This window comes from Setaria viridis, chromosome 5 (genome assembly GCF_005286985.2).
Source record: "Setaria viridis chromosome 5, Setaria_viridis_v4.0, whole genome shotgun sequence".
NCBI classification, from domain to species: Eukaryota; Viridiplantae; Streptophyta; class Magnoliopsida; order Poales; family Poaceae; genus Setaria; species Setaria viridis.
In genome coordinates this window covers 36,429,903-36,446,885 of record NC_048267.2, presented here as the reverse complement: position 1 = coordinate 36,446,885, position 16,983 = coordinate 36,429,903, and the positions used below count along the sequence as shown (strand labels likewise).

At 50.5% G+C, this 16,983-nt stretch overlaps 1 protein-coding gene and 1 pseudogene across 2 annotated transcripts; one reads left to right on the top strand and one right to left on the bottom strand.

Annotated features, from left to right (window-relative positions):
• The first annotated feature begins 8,522 nt into the window (after positions 1–8,522).
• Positions 8,523–14,260, top strand: LOC117856018 (auxin response factor 3). Of its 2 annotated transcripts, none has more exons than XM_034738418.2 (10): positions 8,523–9,420; positions 9,525–9,581; positions 10,048–10,230; positions 10,332–10,416; positions 10,936–11,026; positions 11,109–11,273; positions 11,668–11,784; positions 11,860–11,935; positions 12,626–12,788; positions 12,866–14,260. In XM_034738418.2, exons 1-10 carry the CDS (start codon positions 9,190–9,192, stop codon positions 13,753–13,755), a joined length of 2,058 nt encoding a protein of 685 aa, XP_034594309.1. In that variant the 5' UTR covers positions 8,523–9,189; the 3' UTR covers positions 13,756–14,260. The 2 variants fall into 2 exon arrangements, with proteins under 2 accessions (XP_034594309.1, XP_034594310.1); XM_034738419.2 differs by having other exon boundaries at positions 8,534–9,420; positions 12,875–14,260.
• Positions 14,261–14,350: 90 nt separating this feature from the next.
• Positions 14,351–16,636, bottom strand: LOC117856019 (trans-resveratrol di-O-methyltransferase-like; annotated as a pseudogene).
• Between the last annotated feature and the right edge of the window lie 347 nt (positions 16,637–16,983).

Genomic DNA, 16,983 nt, shown 5'->3' with positions numbered 1-16,983 from the left:
TGTTGAAGAACAGCTAGCAATGTTCTTGCATGTAGTGGGACACAACCAAAGGTTCAGGGTCATTAACATGACATTTAGGAGGTCACCTAAAACTATCAGTAGGTTCTTTCATCAAGTCTTGTATGCAGTTGGTGAGTTGAGAAATGAGTTGATTGTTCCACCATCCACTAGTGTCCATCCTAGGATCCTTGGCAGCAGGAGATGGAACCCATATTTCAAGGTTGGTGGCCCTTTCCTAATTGCAAACCAACTGACCTTACCCATATGGTAGCAACCTGTTAATATGGCTTTTTATTTTTAGGATTGCATAGGAGCAATTGATGGGACATATGTCTTAGCTAGAGTGCCTTTGAAGATGCAAGTTGCCTTTAGAGGCAGGAAGCACACCATCACTCAGAATGTACTGGCAGCAGTGGACTTTGATCTCAGGTTCACATATGTGCCTTCTGGTTGGGAGGGATCTGCACATGATGCTCTGATTTTATCAGATGCTCTTGAAAGGGCAGATGGTCTTACAGTCCCACGAGGTACCATAACTCACATACACACATGCCAACAATACTTGCACACACTAAACTGATAAACCATCTCCATTTGTTACATTGTGCTACTGTTTTTGGTCTTCTTTTGCTCTTGTGTCACTGATGCTCCAAGCTCAAGGTCAAGGGAAGATGAAAATAACATCTGAGGCCAATTTTTTTGTAACTTAGCATATCAGACTTGCTATTATCATACATATACCTTTGCAAATTGGATAACATGCAAATTGGGTAACCTGTCTTGGTTACCCAACATTTTTGTTGTTGTTGAACCTATCCCTGGTACTGCTTCTTCCTTCTTTCTGGTTCTGTTGCTGCTGAGAGGTTGTCCTAGTAGTTGCTCTTTCTGTTGGCAGTGCTGTTGATCCTGTTGCCTCTGTTGCAAATTGGGTAACCTGTCATGCTTATGTCACATTGTTTTTATTGTCGACCTCCCTGGTACTGCTTGTTCTTTTTTTCTGGTTGTGCTATTGCTAAGCTGTTGTCCATGTGCTGTTACTTGTCATTCTATTGCCAATTTTTTTGTAACTTACCATATCAGACTTGCTATTATCATACATATACCTTTGCAAATTGGATAATATGCAAATTGGTTACCCAACATTTTTGTTGTTGTTGAACCTATCCCTGGTACTGCTTCTTCCTTCTTTCTGGTTCTGTTGTTGCTGAGATGTTGTCCTGGTAGTTGCTCTTTCTGTTGGCAGTGCTGTTGATCCTGTTGCCTCTGTTGCAAATTGGGTAACCTGTCATGCTTATGTCACATTGTTTTTATTGTCGACCTCCCTGGTACTGCTTGTTCTTTTTTCCTAGTTGTGCTGTTGCTAAGCTGTTGTCCATGTGTTGTTACTTATCATTCTGTTGCCAATGACCTGCTGTTTCTGTTGCCATTGTCATACTGTTTGTGGTCTGGTATTCATCTAGTGTCACTGATGCTCCAATCTCAAGGTTAAGAGAAGATGCAAATAAAATCTGAGGCTAATAGTTACTATATCCACTTTTTCTTTTATCATTCATCTACCTTTGCAATTGAATCAAGTTTCATTTCCTTTATAAGGCACAATGGCTTGGTACGTTGTGTACCGTGGTAGGAAGCCTGGAGTGTATGCAACTTGGGTAACCTGTCATCAGCAGGTCACCGGTTATCCAAACTGTTGCTACAAGAGTTTTAGTTCCAAAGAGTAGGCAATTGCATCTTTCGTAGAGTCTACTGGTGACGAAGATGTCAAAGAAGCGACTGTCGGTTCAAAAGAGACGGCAAATGAACTTCGTTGGCTCCATATCGTAGTTACGCTACAATTTATTGTTATTATTGTACTCCTACTAGTAGTTAATTATCTTTGGAAGTAGTCAAGCGTGAGATCAGCCTTTGTAATATCAAAACATCTCATGTTCATCATCTTTGTTGGTAACCTCACCAATATGGTGCTAGGCTGCTCCGATCTCATCCAATTCTACGTACCAAACACAATCTGGTGACTCCTGTCGTACACGAGAACGATACAACCAGTACAACCAAACACAACCTCGCATGATTCAGGACGACAGCAAAGTGCAACCAAACAAACCCCCCTGTATCGCTCTATTCCGTCTCCCACGATCCGGTACAACCCATCCGTTCTGGACGGTCCAGTCCTTTGCAACCAATCACGCCCTGTGTATCTCCTCCTCATCGACTTGATGGCTTAGGTAGTGTTTGGTTCCTCGTATGAACCGATACATGTATGAACTGATGCGGGATCTGAGCACGACGAAGTGTTTGGTTCGTTGAATCGCACCGCTTCGTCCATGATGAGATAGTTCAGATTCTTGGAATATACCGAGAAGATGCCGTACCGAGCTGGGCGCCAAAATCAATCGAACGACTCGGTACAGGATGGAATCATCCCCACCTGTATCAACCCATACAGGATCAACCCATCCAGTTGAACCATCCCATACAGGATCATCTTCCATGCGAGCAACCAAACACTATCTTAATTTCTGTTTTACTACTGGAATTAGTTGGCCTAGGTTCTCTGGCCGTTCCTTCGAGAAGGAAGGTGTGAACTGTACAAGCTAGCTAGTTTTGCATGTTAATGGAGAAAATTGCAATTTTAGGACTCCAAACAACGCGCTTCGTTATTATAGGTCTCCAAACATCAACTTGGCTAAAATGACCCTCGAAACGTTGGCACTTTGTTATACATGACATTTAGTATTTTTAATCACTTATCTCAACTGAAATACATATATTTTGTCATGAGAAGACCGTATTGCCCTTCCGCCCGATATCCTGATCGATCTCCTCGCACCCGATGTTTCCTATCCCTCGGGACGCGCCGTCCGTTCCTCGCAACGCACGCTGCCGTTCCTCGCGCGTCTGAAGCGTAGATTCTACCGACGTTTTCAACTTTGCTAGCAACAACTGTACAGCCACAGAAACAAGCAATACGAGCTCCTGTATTTAAAATTGTTGGAGAGAGAAAAAAAGAAGGCTGATGGTTAACACAAAGAAATTAAAGACAGCGACGTTCATGCACATCCATGAACATTGGAGTGTAAGATCTACTTCCACCAAAATTACAAATTTGAATCCACGGTTCAATTTGAGCAAAAGCTTCAGCTTGCATTTTGGCACTTTTTGGGTTACATGGAAACACTAGATAGCACAAACAAGGTCATCTCATAAAACCATCAGCCTATTCGCTTCAGCTTATCAGCCACCGAACAATATTTTTCTCTCACAACAAATCAGCCGTTTCAGCTTTTCAACCAGCTTATAAGTCCAGCCGAACAGGCCCCATGATTCTAGCATAAACAAGTTCATCTCAGAGGACCATAGTTTAGTTCCAAACGAGATCCAAGTCATATGAAATAAAGCATGTGTTTACATCTCATCATAATTAAAATAATTCATCCAATGTGTAGCTTCCTCTTTGGAGTCATCTTTTTTGGTGCTGTCATGAAATAAAGCATGGGCAACAATGTTCTGGCTAGGGCTAGATCATTGGAGCAGACGGCATGCGTCGCAAGAAACGGACGGCGCGCCGTGAGCTTGAGACGCGTGAGGAATGGCGGCGTGCATCGCGAGGGATAGGAAACGTCGGGCGCGAGGAGATCTATCAGGCAGAAGGGCAATACGGTCTTCTCATGACAAAATACATGTATTTCAGTTGAGAAAAGTGATTAAAAACACCAAATGTCATGTATAACAAAGTGCCAACATTTCGAGGGTCATTTTAGCGATATCGGCGTTTAGAGTCCTGTAATAGCGAAGCATGTTGTTTGGAGTCCTAAAATTACAATTTTCTCGCATGCGCATGTTAATATTGGTGAATCCATGTTCTTGGGAAATTCTTTAGAAAATAAATACATCTAGTAAAACTGAGATTTCAGTTTGGGTTGCCAACCTATGCCTTTGTACTTTGAATGACAATACTTGCACTGCTGAAACTGACAGTTTTCACGTGCAAACTTATAAATGAAAATTGTAGGGTGTCTGGAATGTTGTTTGTGATAGAATAAAAAAGCAATTCATACTGGGCATGAACTCGATTCCAAAATATTAATTAGGACATGTAAATTACAATTAACCAGCCATGGTCGTTATACTGAATGATTAGAGCAGCGGTTCGAAATATTGGCATACATCTGAACCGGAATGTCAAACTGTTTTTATTGTACATCGTGTGTCTCTGAAGCTGCTAGCTGTCCTGCCACTATGGCACTATCTGAATATCTGATGCCATGGGAACCGTTAAGTACCCTGATGAACATTATAAACTACACACGCAAGATGCTTCGGTTTTCCTTCTTGCCTTGGTTTTCCTCGCGTCGGTCTCCTCTTCTCTCCGCTGATTCCTGGAGAAAACGACGGCCCAACCGTGGGCGAACAACGGAACAAGCCATCGGACCATCGTGATTATGAGTAACACACGCAGTGTCTTCGGCTCTCAGCTAAAAATTAGAACCAAAACTAGACGGTTTTTTATTAAGACGAAAAAAATAGGCATCTCTAGGTGGTTAGGGTGCACGACGACACCTCTCGCCCTATGTTCAGCTGAGAAGATAGGAGCATGGACGGTTGTTTGCGCAGATCCGGCCACACCCAGACCCAAAAATCGGAAAGCCCCACTCACACGGTCAATCCGGCGCTCCTCACGGTGCTATTGCGCGTCGCGCCTCGCGCGCCATTCTCGCCGCTCGCACTCGCCCTTGCTGCTGCCGCTTCTCCAATCACATCAACAACTCGCGCGCACCCACCTCGTCGGATCGCGCAGGACTGAAATGGACCGGACCACTGTATATTTCGGCCCAACTCGATACTGTCTGCTGTTGCCAGAACTCAGTCAGAAGCGCCAAAAGCCCTGAACCCCGTATATGTATGTTCGGTCCAGAATTGGGATTCGGCCCACTAGGGCCCTGTTTTTTTGGGCCTTTACAATGTGCCATTAGGCCAATTCTTCTTCGGACCTATGCTACGGTCCCATTAGGCCTTTGCTAAAGGTCCAGAAGTTTTTCGCCAGGGGGTCCAGATCGAAACCTAGCCCATTGGATGTGTTGATCGATGGCCATGGTTCAAGGAAGCACGAAATGTTGCAGGTAGAGGAGATAAACGGCCTGCATGTGTCATATCAGTGAGGATTATTGTGGTGCTGTTACTGTAGTTTATCGACTGGTCACGCTCATTATCGAGTGGGATATATATGCGCACTTCCAGCCCATTTTTGCATATGATCTCCGTGGTCACCACTCACCACACAAAGGGCATGGATTTCTTTTTCTGGTCGGAAACAGTTGGTGAACTATCAATAGCGTCTTAACGCACCCACCACCAGAACAAGACGCTTGTCTTTGAGGGCAAAGAGTACCCCGGCAGATACCGAAAACTGTGCAGTCTGGATGTCAAAATCACCCAAAGGTTATGTGGAAGCGCAGAAATTTTACTGCTTAAACGAGAAAAGAAAATATCCCACCCAACCTTTTTACATCACCTGCGAGCTACGGAACCTTTGCATTTTGATGAGGCCCTTTTCATCGCACGTGAAGAGTTGTTAACCGAGACCAAGACAGGTCCACGCCACCACCACCACCCAGGGGCATCGGGTAACACGAGAGAGAGCAACCAGCCAGACGGATCCAAAGAACTCGAGCGGGGCCAGCCAGCCCGGATGCCCGGCCGGGGACGAGGCCGAGACGAATCACTCCCTGCCCCTGGCCGGCTTGGCCCCCCGGCTAGACGCCTACGACCCCTACCGGGAGGAAAGCGGACGCGGCCCGCGGGGCCCACACGCAAGCAGAACGGCTCTATGTCTTGTCACCCGATGTGCCACCTGTGGCCCGTGCCGCGCGGTGCCCCCACAGGCAAAAGCCATCAGCAGGCAGCCAGGCAGGCAGGCAGCGATGCGCGCTCCGGGAACTCATCGCTCGCTGCAAAAAGGCGTCGTCCCCATCCGGCCACCCCCCGTCGCCCCGCGTCCGCTTCTGCTGCTGGATGCCATGCCTGCCCTGTGCGGCTGTGCCCTCCCCCGCGTTTGAAAAGACGAGCAAAGGTGAGCGCGGGCGTGGGGTAAAGTCGTAAAAGGAGAGGAGAGAGCCAGAGAGGGGCGGCAGAAACAGGGGGAGGGGAGACCAGACCAGACCACCCGAAGCAAACGCGAGCGCCGTGCACGGGAGGGAGTGGAGCGGCCCCCGGGACAGAGTGGAGCGCCCCCCGGGACAGCTGCTGCCGCGCCAGAGCCGCCGTTGGCCCACACGACCGGTAAATAGTGAAAGACGGTTGGCAAGGGCAGTCCCAACCCCGCAAGTCAGGGAGTGTTCGGTTAGAGGGATTCAAGTTTACTCCCGTTAAATGTTAAATGTTTAGATACTAATTAGAAAATTAAATATAGATTAATTATAAAATTAATTGTATAAATGAGGGTTAATTCACGAGATGAATCTAACTGGTTCACGATTTTATCATGATTTTTACAGACATATAAAAAGATGTCGTGGCAGGAGAGTTACTGAGGTGAGGGGAGAAAAACCAAGAAATCGTTTCTCACCTGAGAAACGACGTCGTCCCGATTACCGACGGGCGTAGACGCCGTGAAAAACGCGTTGGAGGGTTGCGTCGTTTCTTCAGCACGCGACCCGAGGAGGCGCAGCTCGCCATGGCTCCTGCTTCCGCGTGTCTCACCGGCTACAGCTCTCGATTAGCCCGGCCGCGATGCGCTCGCACTGCCTCGCCGCTGGCTCGCGCGTGGCTCTGCCGCTGCCACCGCCTGCGCTTCGTGCCCCGCCCACCGGCTCCGCGCAGCTAGCGGCCACCCGCGTCTGCCGGGAGCTCACCGTGGCCACCCGCGGCGTCCTACTTGTCGTGGCCGCAGACGAGTCGATGGGGTGCTCCGGTGTGCAGGCTTGGCAGTTTTGGTCCTAATCGATGGATATAAAGATCCAATTTGTGTTCCAAATCAGTGTAGCTCGCATCCGCCGCATCCTTGCCATGCGCGTGTAGGCTTCGGCCTGCTAGCCGGCGAAACGGCCGCCGCGTAGAGTCCGTCAGTTGCAGCTTGGGTCAGCCCTTCCGCTACCGTGCCCTCGCACTCGAAGCCGCCAGCCGCACACGCCTTGGCCCCGCCCGCCGGCTTGCGCGCGGCCTCGCCGCCGCCGCGTGCTCGCACTCGAAGCCGACGGCTGTGAGGAGAGAGGGATTAAAAAATTATTATGGCCCCACGGTTGGAAATCATGCATTGGGTTACAATTTCTATGCCCAGATTTTCAAAAAAAACTTTCTATGCCCAGATTCTTGTTGACATGGCAGTGCAGATTCTTGTTGACGGGAGTCGCGACGAGACATGACGGCTCCGCTCCCTCCTCCGTTCCACTTTTTGATGCCCCACACCGGCACGGTGACTCCTCTCCCTTTTCGGTTTTACTGTTGGGTTGTGCCACTGCCACGCCGCGGCAGACGGGGCAGCGACGCTGATGCACCAGTGCCGGTAGCAAGCCCCAGCAGCGTCCATGTCCATCGCACGGTGGTACGTGAACAGTGGTGTTCTGGTGGATTCGTTGGCGGCGTACAAACCTTTTTGTTTTAGGTGCGCTGGACCGTTCCCTAGACGCTGCAAAGCGGCATGTGCACGTCGGCGTCGATGAGCAGGGCGCACGGCTGCCGGTGGACGGGGTTAGTGGCGGCATGGAAACGGGGCCGAGCCTACCACGTTCCCCGGTTCCCGTATGGCCACGCCACGCCGCTTTGCTGCGCTGAGGTGGACGGCGCACCAGTTGCTGGTTGCTGCTACTTGCCACCGGCGCCGGTTCCCTGTCTCGCACGGGGACGAAACGGACAGGCAGGCAGGCAGGCCGGGAACCCGGGTGGTGCGCGCCGGGCCGTGCGCGCGCGAGAGCGGCGGCGGTGAGGACTGAGGAGGCACACTCATTGCTTAATCACTGGGTGTGTACTTATCGGCCATTGATGGCGACTGGGTCGGTCAGATCCGTCCGTCGACTGCTGGCTTTGCATTGAAGCGCACCCGGCGAAGACATGGCGAGCATTAATACGTGTCCACCCACGGCATGGAAGCAGCACAGCGCTGCTCTGTGTTCTCATTACCCTCGAGCCAGAGCCCAGAGCCATAACGCCCTTCGACTGCGTTGCATACGCTCCTGAGGCCTGAGCTGCCTACCAACGCTATTCACCCACCTGCAAAGGTGCCCCGGCTGCTCCCGTGAAAGGCAGGGTAGCCTCGGCTGGATCCTATATGTCCTAATCCGATCAAACGAGCCGAGACGAACTTCAGGTCAAAACCACGTCCGGAAGCTCGAAATCACACCGTTGCGGCAAAGGCCGGGGATGACCGGATGAGGTCGAGAGGTGGATAGGAATCAGTCGCAGTAGTAGGCGGAGTAATGGGCGAGAGAGAGGAGAGGACGGCACTGTGCGCTCTTCGCCCGAGGCGCTGGCGGGCGGCCTCCTGGCGGGGGAACAGTGGCACCTAAAGCAGCAGCCGGCTGCTGCGGCCGCGCACGGCGGCCAGTAAGCGCGCAACAGCAGCGCAACGCAGGCCGCAGCGCCGTGCCACTCCGCTCCGCCTCCGCAGCAAGGCAGGCAGCAGCAGCCAGCAGGCTAAAAAAAACCCGGGCGCCCAAGGGCAAAAGGAAACAGCCCGTCCAATCCATCCATCCCCTCACCTCACCCCAGTGGCTCTCCTCCGTCCCTCTCCTCCCACCCGCATACCTCACCACATCCTCCAGTCCTCGGCTTCACTTCACATCACCAGCAGCGTCATAAAGACATGGGCGTCGCAGGCTAGCCACAGTGACGCAGCGGCCCAGGAAGCAACAGCGACCGGCATCGATCGCGGCAGCCGAGGCGGGGGGAGAAGGGGAGCGGGAGCGCGGTCGCCGCAGGAGCAGAGCGGCATGGAGGGCCTCTGACTGACTGACTGAGTGACTGACTGGGAAGGAGATGGCTGGAGCGCGACGGCCCCGGAGGCATTAATGGGGTGCCCATCCTCCTCGTCCTCCCCCTTCTCCTCCCCTCCTCCTCCTCCTCCGCGCCGGGTCGCGGTCGGCTCCGCCTTTTAACCGGCTTGCCCTGGAGGGGGCCGACCGGCGAGCCGCACGGGCGCACGACCGCGGGGGACCCGGAACAGGAGCCGGAACCCTAGTGGTGGCGGCGCGCGCCATGGGCATCGATCTCAACATGGTGGACGTCGGGGGCGAGGACCGGCGCCCGCCGCTGGGGGTGTGCCGGGAGCTGTGGCACGCGTGCGCGGGGCCCGTGGTCTCGCTGCCGCGGCGGGGCAGCCTGGTCGTGTACCTGCCGCAGGGCCACCTCGCCGCGGCCGGCGGCGGGGACGTCACGGCGGACCTGCCGCCGCACGTGGTGTGTCGCGTCGCGGACGTCGAGCTATGCGTGAGTGCAGCGGAACTGTGCCATCTCTGTGGGGGTGTTTTGGCCTTTTACTGGTGCGGCGGCTGTATTTGGTTTGATGACGAGGCTCTCGTGGCTGTGTGCAGGCGGATGCGGCGACGGACGAGGTGTACGCGCGGCTGGCGCTGGTGGCGGAAGGCGAGGTAAAAATCTGCTCAAAATCACCCGATTGGATCATGTTCCCCGTGCTTGGATAAGATTTTTGGGGTGTGGAATGTGTCAGACTCGTTTTGTTTTCAGTTCTCGGTGTGGTGCTAATGTGTGAGCGTGCATTTTTAGCTTTGGCTGCTCAGGTTGATTTGGGAATGGGAGGCGGCGAGGCGCAATAGTTGGGATATGCATGTTTAGTTCTTTCTAATTTTGTCAAGATGTTCATTGGTGATTTTTTTCATTGGAATAGGCATCTTCGTGTAATGTGGTTTCATTTAGCATGCCTAGCATGCTACTATTGGCATTTCAGTACCTAGTGAATTTTTATACCAGTCAGCTATAATGATCAACGGGGGAATGTGGGATTCATTCCTGAGGCCTGAGGGCAATGCAAAGAACACCTTCCATGTGAAACATGTTTAAAGCATCAACTGACAACTGCACATTTTGTTCGGGCAGGCATTTGGGAGAAATGTGCGTGGTGCTGGAGTTGAAGGTGATGATGACATGGAGGATCTTGATGCTGAAAGGAAGTCCCGGATGCTGCACATGTTCTGCAAAACGCTCACAGCCTCTGACACAAGTACGCATGGAGGGTTCTCTGTTCCACGCCGAGCTGCTGAGGACTGTTTCCCCCCACTGGTGATATGGCTGGATCTTTCATTGCACCATTTGGCTCTTGAAGCTGCTCCTTTCCTTGAGCATTAGTGCTAACTGCTTTTAGTTGTTGTGTTCCTTTGTAGGATTATAATCAACTCAGGCCTTCTCAAGAGCTTGTTGCCAAGGATTTGCATGGAGCCAAGTGGAAGTTTCGTCATATTTATAGGGGTGAGATCAGTTTTACTAATGAGTGAACAATGCCCTTTTTTACAATTTTTTCTTACCAAGTTTCAAGTGAAATTTTCGTATGACACTTCTACATGGAACATATGAGTGTTGTTAAAACTTCTGTTAGTGTGTTATCTCTTCTGTACCTACCCTCAATCTTGGATGAATATTCTAATTAACATGAAATTTGTAGCAGATGTAGCTCCAACATTTTGACATACTTATTTTCAGGACACTATTTTTGTATCTGGTTTTCCATTCGATTGGCAAAAATTATGTTTCACATTCTAGTAATGTTTTGTCACTTTTATCATGTGTGTGCTATAATACTGGTATATTTATCTTGAAATATTGTGTCACTGTGGAGATTACTTGCTTTTCTCGAGCAGTGTCTTGTTTCTTACAAGAATTAATGTATTGAACTGACGGTGGAGCTGATCTCTGATCTTGATGCTGGTTGAGTTGCTTATATCATATATTTCTAATTCAAGCAAGTGATAAAATTGCTTTGTGTTCCAGGTCAGCCTCGTAGGCATCTCTTGACAACTGGATGGAGTTCATTTGTCCATAAAAAGAAACTGGTTTCAGGGGATGCGGTCTTATTTCTCCGGTAAGCACAAGAACATTGTGGTAGCCCTAGATGTACTGTGTACCTTTATTAACCAAAGTGTTGTTTTTTTTAACCCTTGTAGAGGTGATGATGGTGAACTAAGACTGGGTGTAAGGAGAGCCATTCAGCTTAAAAATGAGGCCCTTTTTGAAGATTTCAGTAGTGACAGTGCAAAGCGGCATACATTGTCTGATGTATATGATTCCTTGGAACATAGAAGTGTCTTTCACATTTCTTACAATCCAAGGTTTGTTGATTTAACATATATTATTCGTTATGGCTTTGGTACAATCTGGCATTGTTGATGACATTCTGTAAAAAGTTCAACAGTAAAGTTAAGTAGTGATCGTGCTTAAAACATAATTTTGTTACTCTCTGCATCTTTGCTGGTAATATGTTCCATGCCTAAATCCCTTTACTAGCATATCTTAATATGTATGTAAGTATCAAGGCAGTCCACAGGAGATGATGATTTGCTGTCAAAGTTAGTAAACTACATAGGAGTTTTGTATCTCTGCTAATATGGAACAAAAATATCAGTCCGAGTTCCTGTAATAGAAGAACTGTATGTTCAATACTAACGAGAGCTTTCTGTTTGGGCTGAGAATAAAATAGATTTCCATTCATTTTTTTGTCTGCAGAGCTACTGCTTCAGAATATATAATTCCATACCGGAAGTTCATTAAGAGCCTCAACCGTCCAGTCTGTATTGGAGCGAGGATCAACTTCCAGTGCCACAACGAAGACGTTAGTGAAAGGTCTGTTTCTTTTCAATTCGAGTTAATCTCTGTTGTATTTATTACATTCCTGTTTCTTACGTTCTATGTTTTTAGGCGATCTGGAATGGTTGTTGGCATTAGTGAAGTTGATTCCGTGAAATGGCCTGGCTCAAAGTGGAGAAGCCTGCTGGTATGCATTTCTGCTGATTTTATTAAAGACTCTAAAATCTCATTATTGCGAGCTGCTTGTCAAGCTTTTATATGTATGTTCTTTTGGAGACTGGTCGGATTCTGGTAAATATGGTTTCTGTTGTAGTCTTGTGTTTGCTAGTACAGAACCATAATTTATCGGCCAACATGAACAATACTAGCCTCGAGCTGTTGTTAACTTGCAATTGTTTGGCTGGGTGAATGACTATATGCAATGTTTCATATTTGACCTTGTGGAAATAGTCATGCATGCTATACTAAAATTCTTCAATTCTTTTTACCAATATAGTCACAAATACACAACTGTGGCAAGCTTATATGGAGAGTTGAATCAAACCACCAACCTGAATACATGGGGTTGACCAACGCAGCTTTACCAGATGCCGAAAATTTTACCACCACGCAATGTGGACAAGAATTTTGAATTTTTTGAGGTTTTGACCTTCAGCTACACGCATTTGTCCACAATCAAAGCATAATGGTGAAAATGTCTTCCATTTAGCAAGAATTGCTGGTGTTTGACCTGCTTCCTTTTTTAAATAAGAAACAATATGTGCTATATCTAGTTATCTACTGAGGATAATTCAAGTTAGAACCATCTATTCATAGTGAACTGTGCTATGCGGATTAAATGATATTTGGTTGCTGATGTGTTGCCTTTTTGGTACAGGTAAGATGGGAGGATGGTTCTGAATGCAATGGCCAAGATAGAGTATCCCCATGGGAGATCGAGATAGTTGGTGGTTCAGTCTCTGTTGCCCATTCTCTGTCTGCATCTAGTTCTAAACGAACCAAGTTGTGTCCCCAGGGAAATTTGGATGTTCCAACAATGTGTAAGCTCTCATGGCACAAGACTAATGTTTGTACATATGTACACTATCCTTGAACTGCTAATTGACTATCGTATTAGATGTTGCAGGGAATGGTTGTACTGACTCCGTGGAAACTGGAAAGTTACCCAGGGTCTTGCAAGGTCAAGAATTGATGGGTTTTAGGACTCATCGTGTTACGTGTGCTCCTCAAACAGCTGAGGTTGCAAAATTTCAATCTTCTGATGCTAGTAGGTTCCTTACTAATGCACGAAGCTGCATGTTGAGTGGTCCAACAAGCAGACTTGCAGTGCAGAACACCAGCTTTACCTACCAATCTGTAGGCTTCAATGAATCTATTGGATTCTCAGAGGTCTTGCAAGGTCAAGAAATTTCTCAGGCAGTTCCTATGTTCCAAGGAATGATGTCTGAGGCATGTTCAGTGAAAGGTGGATATGGGTTGCGTGGTTATATGCGTACCCCAACTACTGTTGATGGATTATCAGCCACAGCTCAAGAATGTTCTCTCACACTATCTACTCCACCAGCAGCACAAGTGCACTCCCCGCATCCCAATCACATGTTTAACCAAACTGTGGCTTCACAGCTTGGATTGGCAAGCAAGACTGCTGGCGAAGTTGGAAATAGCAGTCAGCCTCGCCCATTTGAGATGCTGTGGGAAGCTCAGACCAGGTCACAGCATGGAAGGCCTGGTCAAATTAGCTTGGATCAGTTTGAGACTAGGAGAGCTTCAGCACCAGGAGATGCTGCTAAAACTGGGTCTGGTGGGAGGGAGGTTCGCAAAACTAGCTGCAGGCTTTTTGGTTTCTCCTTGACTGAGAAGATCTTGCCAGCTGATGATGATAGCGTGAAGGAAGTGAGTTATGAGGCTGAGTGCCAGAATCCACGGATGCTGGACTTGTTTGGGTACAACCGCTCCACCCCGAATGCTGCTCTTCCGGCCCTCTGTGCCGCGCCCTTTGGAATGTGATGCTACTTCAATAATGTTTCCGAGTATTTTCAAGCACTCAGCTTAGAAGTTTTACTTTCCCAGTACCCCAGTGTATGTCATAAAAGAAGCTGCCTTTTGACCTCATTCCCTCTATTGGTCTGCTCAAGCTAATCAGTCATTTGCATAAGTCGACGAAGGATGTTTGGTTAACCACTCTTGTCCATGCCTCACCTGGTCATCCAAGGTATTATGGTTCTAGTCTCAGGGTACCCTGATACGCTTCACTTAATTTTCGTGGCTGATCCTTCAGAACCATTGTGCGATGAAGGTAATGATGTGCCCTAAAGTATTTCACTCGCAGATTTAGATTCATGGGAAGGTCTTTCAGCTTTAATGTACCAATTATGTATCTCTAACTGAGCTCCTGCATGACCTTTGTAGCTCTATCGCGAGCCTTGGTTGCAGTCGCCTGCCTAGGTCGTGTGATTGTGCCAGTATGTAAGATCAATGTTATGTTTTAAGCTGTGTTGCTTGTGGACCTTAACTCTGGTGCATTGTGTGTGGTTGCTGCTCTGTCAATTCGTAGCATGAATAATCATTTTCCTGGTAGCTTAGTACTGAGAGATCAGTCGTTAAAGAGCTGTCTGTGAATGTTTGAGAATGGCTATTTCACTGAATAATCAGAGCGAGTGCTGAACAGTATGCATGTTCTAGAGGAAATCAAGGGTAGACCTCGATCACCGACCGGACTCCGAGGACGGCCACGATCTTGTAGCCGCTGAAGCCCGCGTCCTCGAAGATCTTGCGCCACTCGTGCTCGGGACGCTCCGGGCTCCCGACCACCCCCATCATCATCACGTCCCACAGCAGCTGGGTCTCGGTGGCCTTCTCGTCTGCCGGGCTCGATCCCACCACCAGGTGTCCAGGTCCATCACGATGACCCTGCCGCCGGCCTCCCTCGACGGGATCGCCTCCCTGCACCGCCGCAGTATACGCACGCACTTCTCGTCGTCCCATCCATGCAGGATCCACTGCACAACAATGGACTCAGCAACCAGAACGTCTTCAGTTTCACAAGGGAGAGTGATGAGCTGATGGGTGATGGCGAAGGGAAGGGGCCGTCGGACCTTGGGGACGTTCTCGAACATGTCCCCGGCGACGAACTCCACGCCGCCGCGCTCGCCTTGCGGGACGCCCGCGACGACGTGCGGCAGTTCAAGGACGCTGCACCTGACGTGCGGGAACGCGGCGGCGATGGCCCTGGCGGCGCCGCCGGACCCGCCGCCGACGTCCACCAGCGTGGCGAGGCCCCGGAACACGTCGCGGTGGTCCCGCACGAGCACGTCCATCACGAACCGGCCGTCGCACGCCATGGCGTCGTTGAACGCCGCCGAACTCCCGGTCGTCCCTCGCCACCGCCCAGAGGTCGCGGCCGTGCGCGGTCTCGAACGGGACGTGCGCCGCAGCGGTGCGGGCGTCCACGGCGCGGAACCAGGACGCCAGGAACATGGACGGCGACACGATGGCGGGGTGCAGCATGGCGAGCGCGAACGGCGACACGATGGCGGGGTGCAGCATGGCGAACGCGAACGGCGAGAGGCCCTGCCCGCCGCCCGCGCCGGGCGCCGCGGACAGAGGAGGTGCGAGAGCGGGGTGAGCCCGTAGCTGGCGGCCGCGCCGTCGAAGGCGAAGAACCCGGCGTGCGCGAGCAGACGCATGAGGCGGCGCAGGTACGGCGCCCTGGAGGGCGGCAGGGAGAGCGCCGCGGCAAGGTCCGGGACCGTCGCGGCGCATCCGAGGCGGTGCCCGGCGTCGGGGATGCCGAGCTCGACGGCGCACCGGAGGGACATGGACCTGGTGTACGCGAAGACGTGGTTCCACAGCTCGGCCTGCGCCTGCATGAGCTGATCGCCGGTCGCGAGGGCCCCATCGCGGCTGGCGTCCATGGCTCGCTCGCTCGCTTTTGGCGAGGTTGTGGCTTGGTGCACTGCGTGAGGACTGGCTAGCGTTTGGGTTTGAGGTCAAACGAGCGTGTTTGTCGTAGCGCTACGTTTCTACGCCTTCGAAGATCGGTTCCTAGATTCTTGACTTCTTGTCGCTCCGCGCAGTTGTTCCATTGAAAACGGTGGTTGTCGTTTTCATCTTGCGAGTGCGTAGTACTCCGTATGCACGAGTCACAATCACAACCTAAGAGCATCTGCAGATTGAGAAAAAACTATTCCCCTGTGCTGGTCAAAGCGGATTGAGAAAACACGTTTTCAACATGTAGGAGATCATGGCTGCAGCAGATCCCCTTTCTCTGTTCCCCTTACCCTTTTAACTTACATGTGGGGCCCACTATCAGTGGGTACTCTTCCTTTTCTTCTCTACTCTCTCGCGTCTTGCTCCAGGACGGGCGGCGGCCGGCGCTGGGGGCGGCGGCCGGCGCTGGGGGCGGCGGCCGGCGCTGGGGGCGGCGGTGCGGCACGAAGGGGCCGCGGCCGGCGCTGAGGAGCGGCGGCGCGGCATGACCGGACCGCGGCCGGTGCTGGGGACGTTGGCGCGCAGCTCGGAGGGGCGATGGTGCGGCACCACGGGCCGCGGCCGGCGCTGCGGGGTGGCGGCGCGCCGGCTTGGGGGGATGGCGGCGCGGCCCGATGAACTGGAGGCGGGCGCGGCCGGCGACGACGAGAGGGAGGCGCGTCGGGGGCAGAGAGCCGGAGGACGGGCGGCTCGCTGGAGCAGGGGGCCAGGGGAAAAGGAGGAAGGGGAGAGGAATTGGACTTCGAGAGGGGAGTAGTTTTTGTCAATTGAGAAAAAATGGGATTGGTGGAGCACGTTTTCCCCTCTCACTCCCTTTAACTAGAAATACAGGGAAAGGGAAATAGAAATATAAGGAAATGGAATTGGTTTTCTCAAACTGGAGATGCTCTAACGCATATTACCAGGCTACCACCTACTAATGAGTAGCCAGTAGAAGCAGCTCGTAGTTTATTGCAAGTAGGCGAGTCAGGCATGTCGAAAACGACTGTGGTGAAAGGTACACTTTCCGTCCAAATTATTAGTCTTAGTCATTTTAGCATGTATCAATAGTATATTTATTTGGTATTTAAAAAATAATTTTTATATAGATTTAGTTAAAATTAGATGAGTTTGACTCATAACGAAGTTAAAGTGCTAACCGAGTTTGTGGTGGAACCTGTGCATTCAAGTCATGGACTCGGCAATGGTGCTCATATTTTTCTAGATTTATTCTAGGATTTAACCAGCATAATTCTTTCAGTGGTA

Excerpts from the sequence above, each read along its gene's own strand:
- LOC117856018 (XM_034738418.2), top strand. The coding sequence starts at position 9,190 with ATGGGCATCGATCTCAACATGGTGGACGTCGGGGGCGAGGACCGGCGC. Across the intron at positions 9,582-10,047 it reads CGCTGGTGGCGGAAGGCGAG|GCATTTGGGAGAAATGTGCG; the intron begins GTAAAAATCTGC and ends TTGTTCGGGCAG. Across the intron at positions 11,274-11,667 it reads CACATTTCTTACAATCCAAG|AGCTACTGCTTCAGAATATA; the intron begins GTTTGTTGATTT and ends TTTTGTCTGCAG.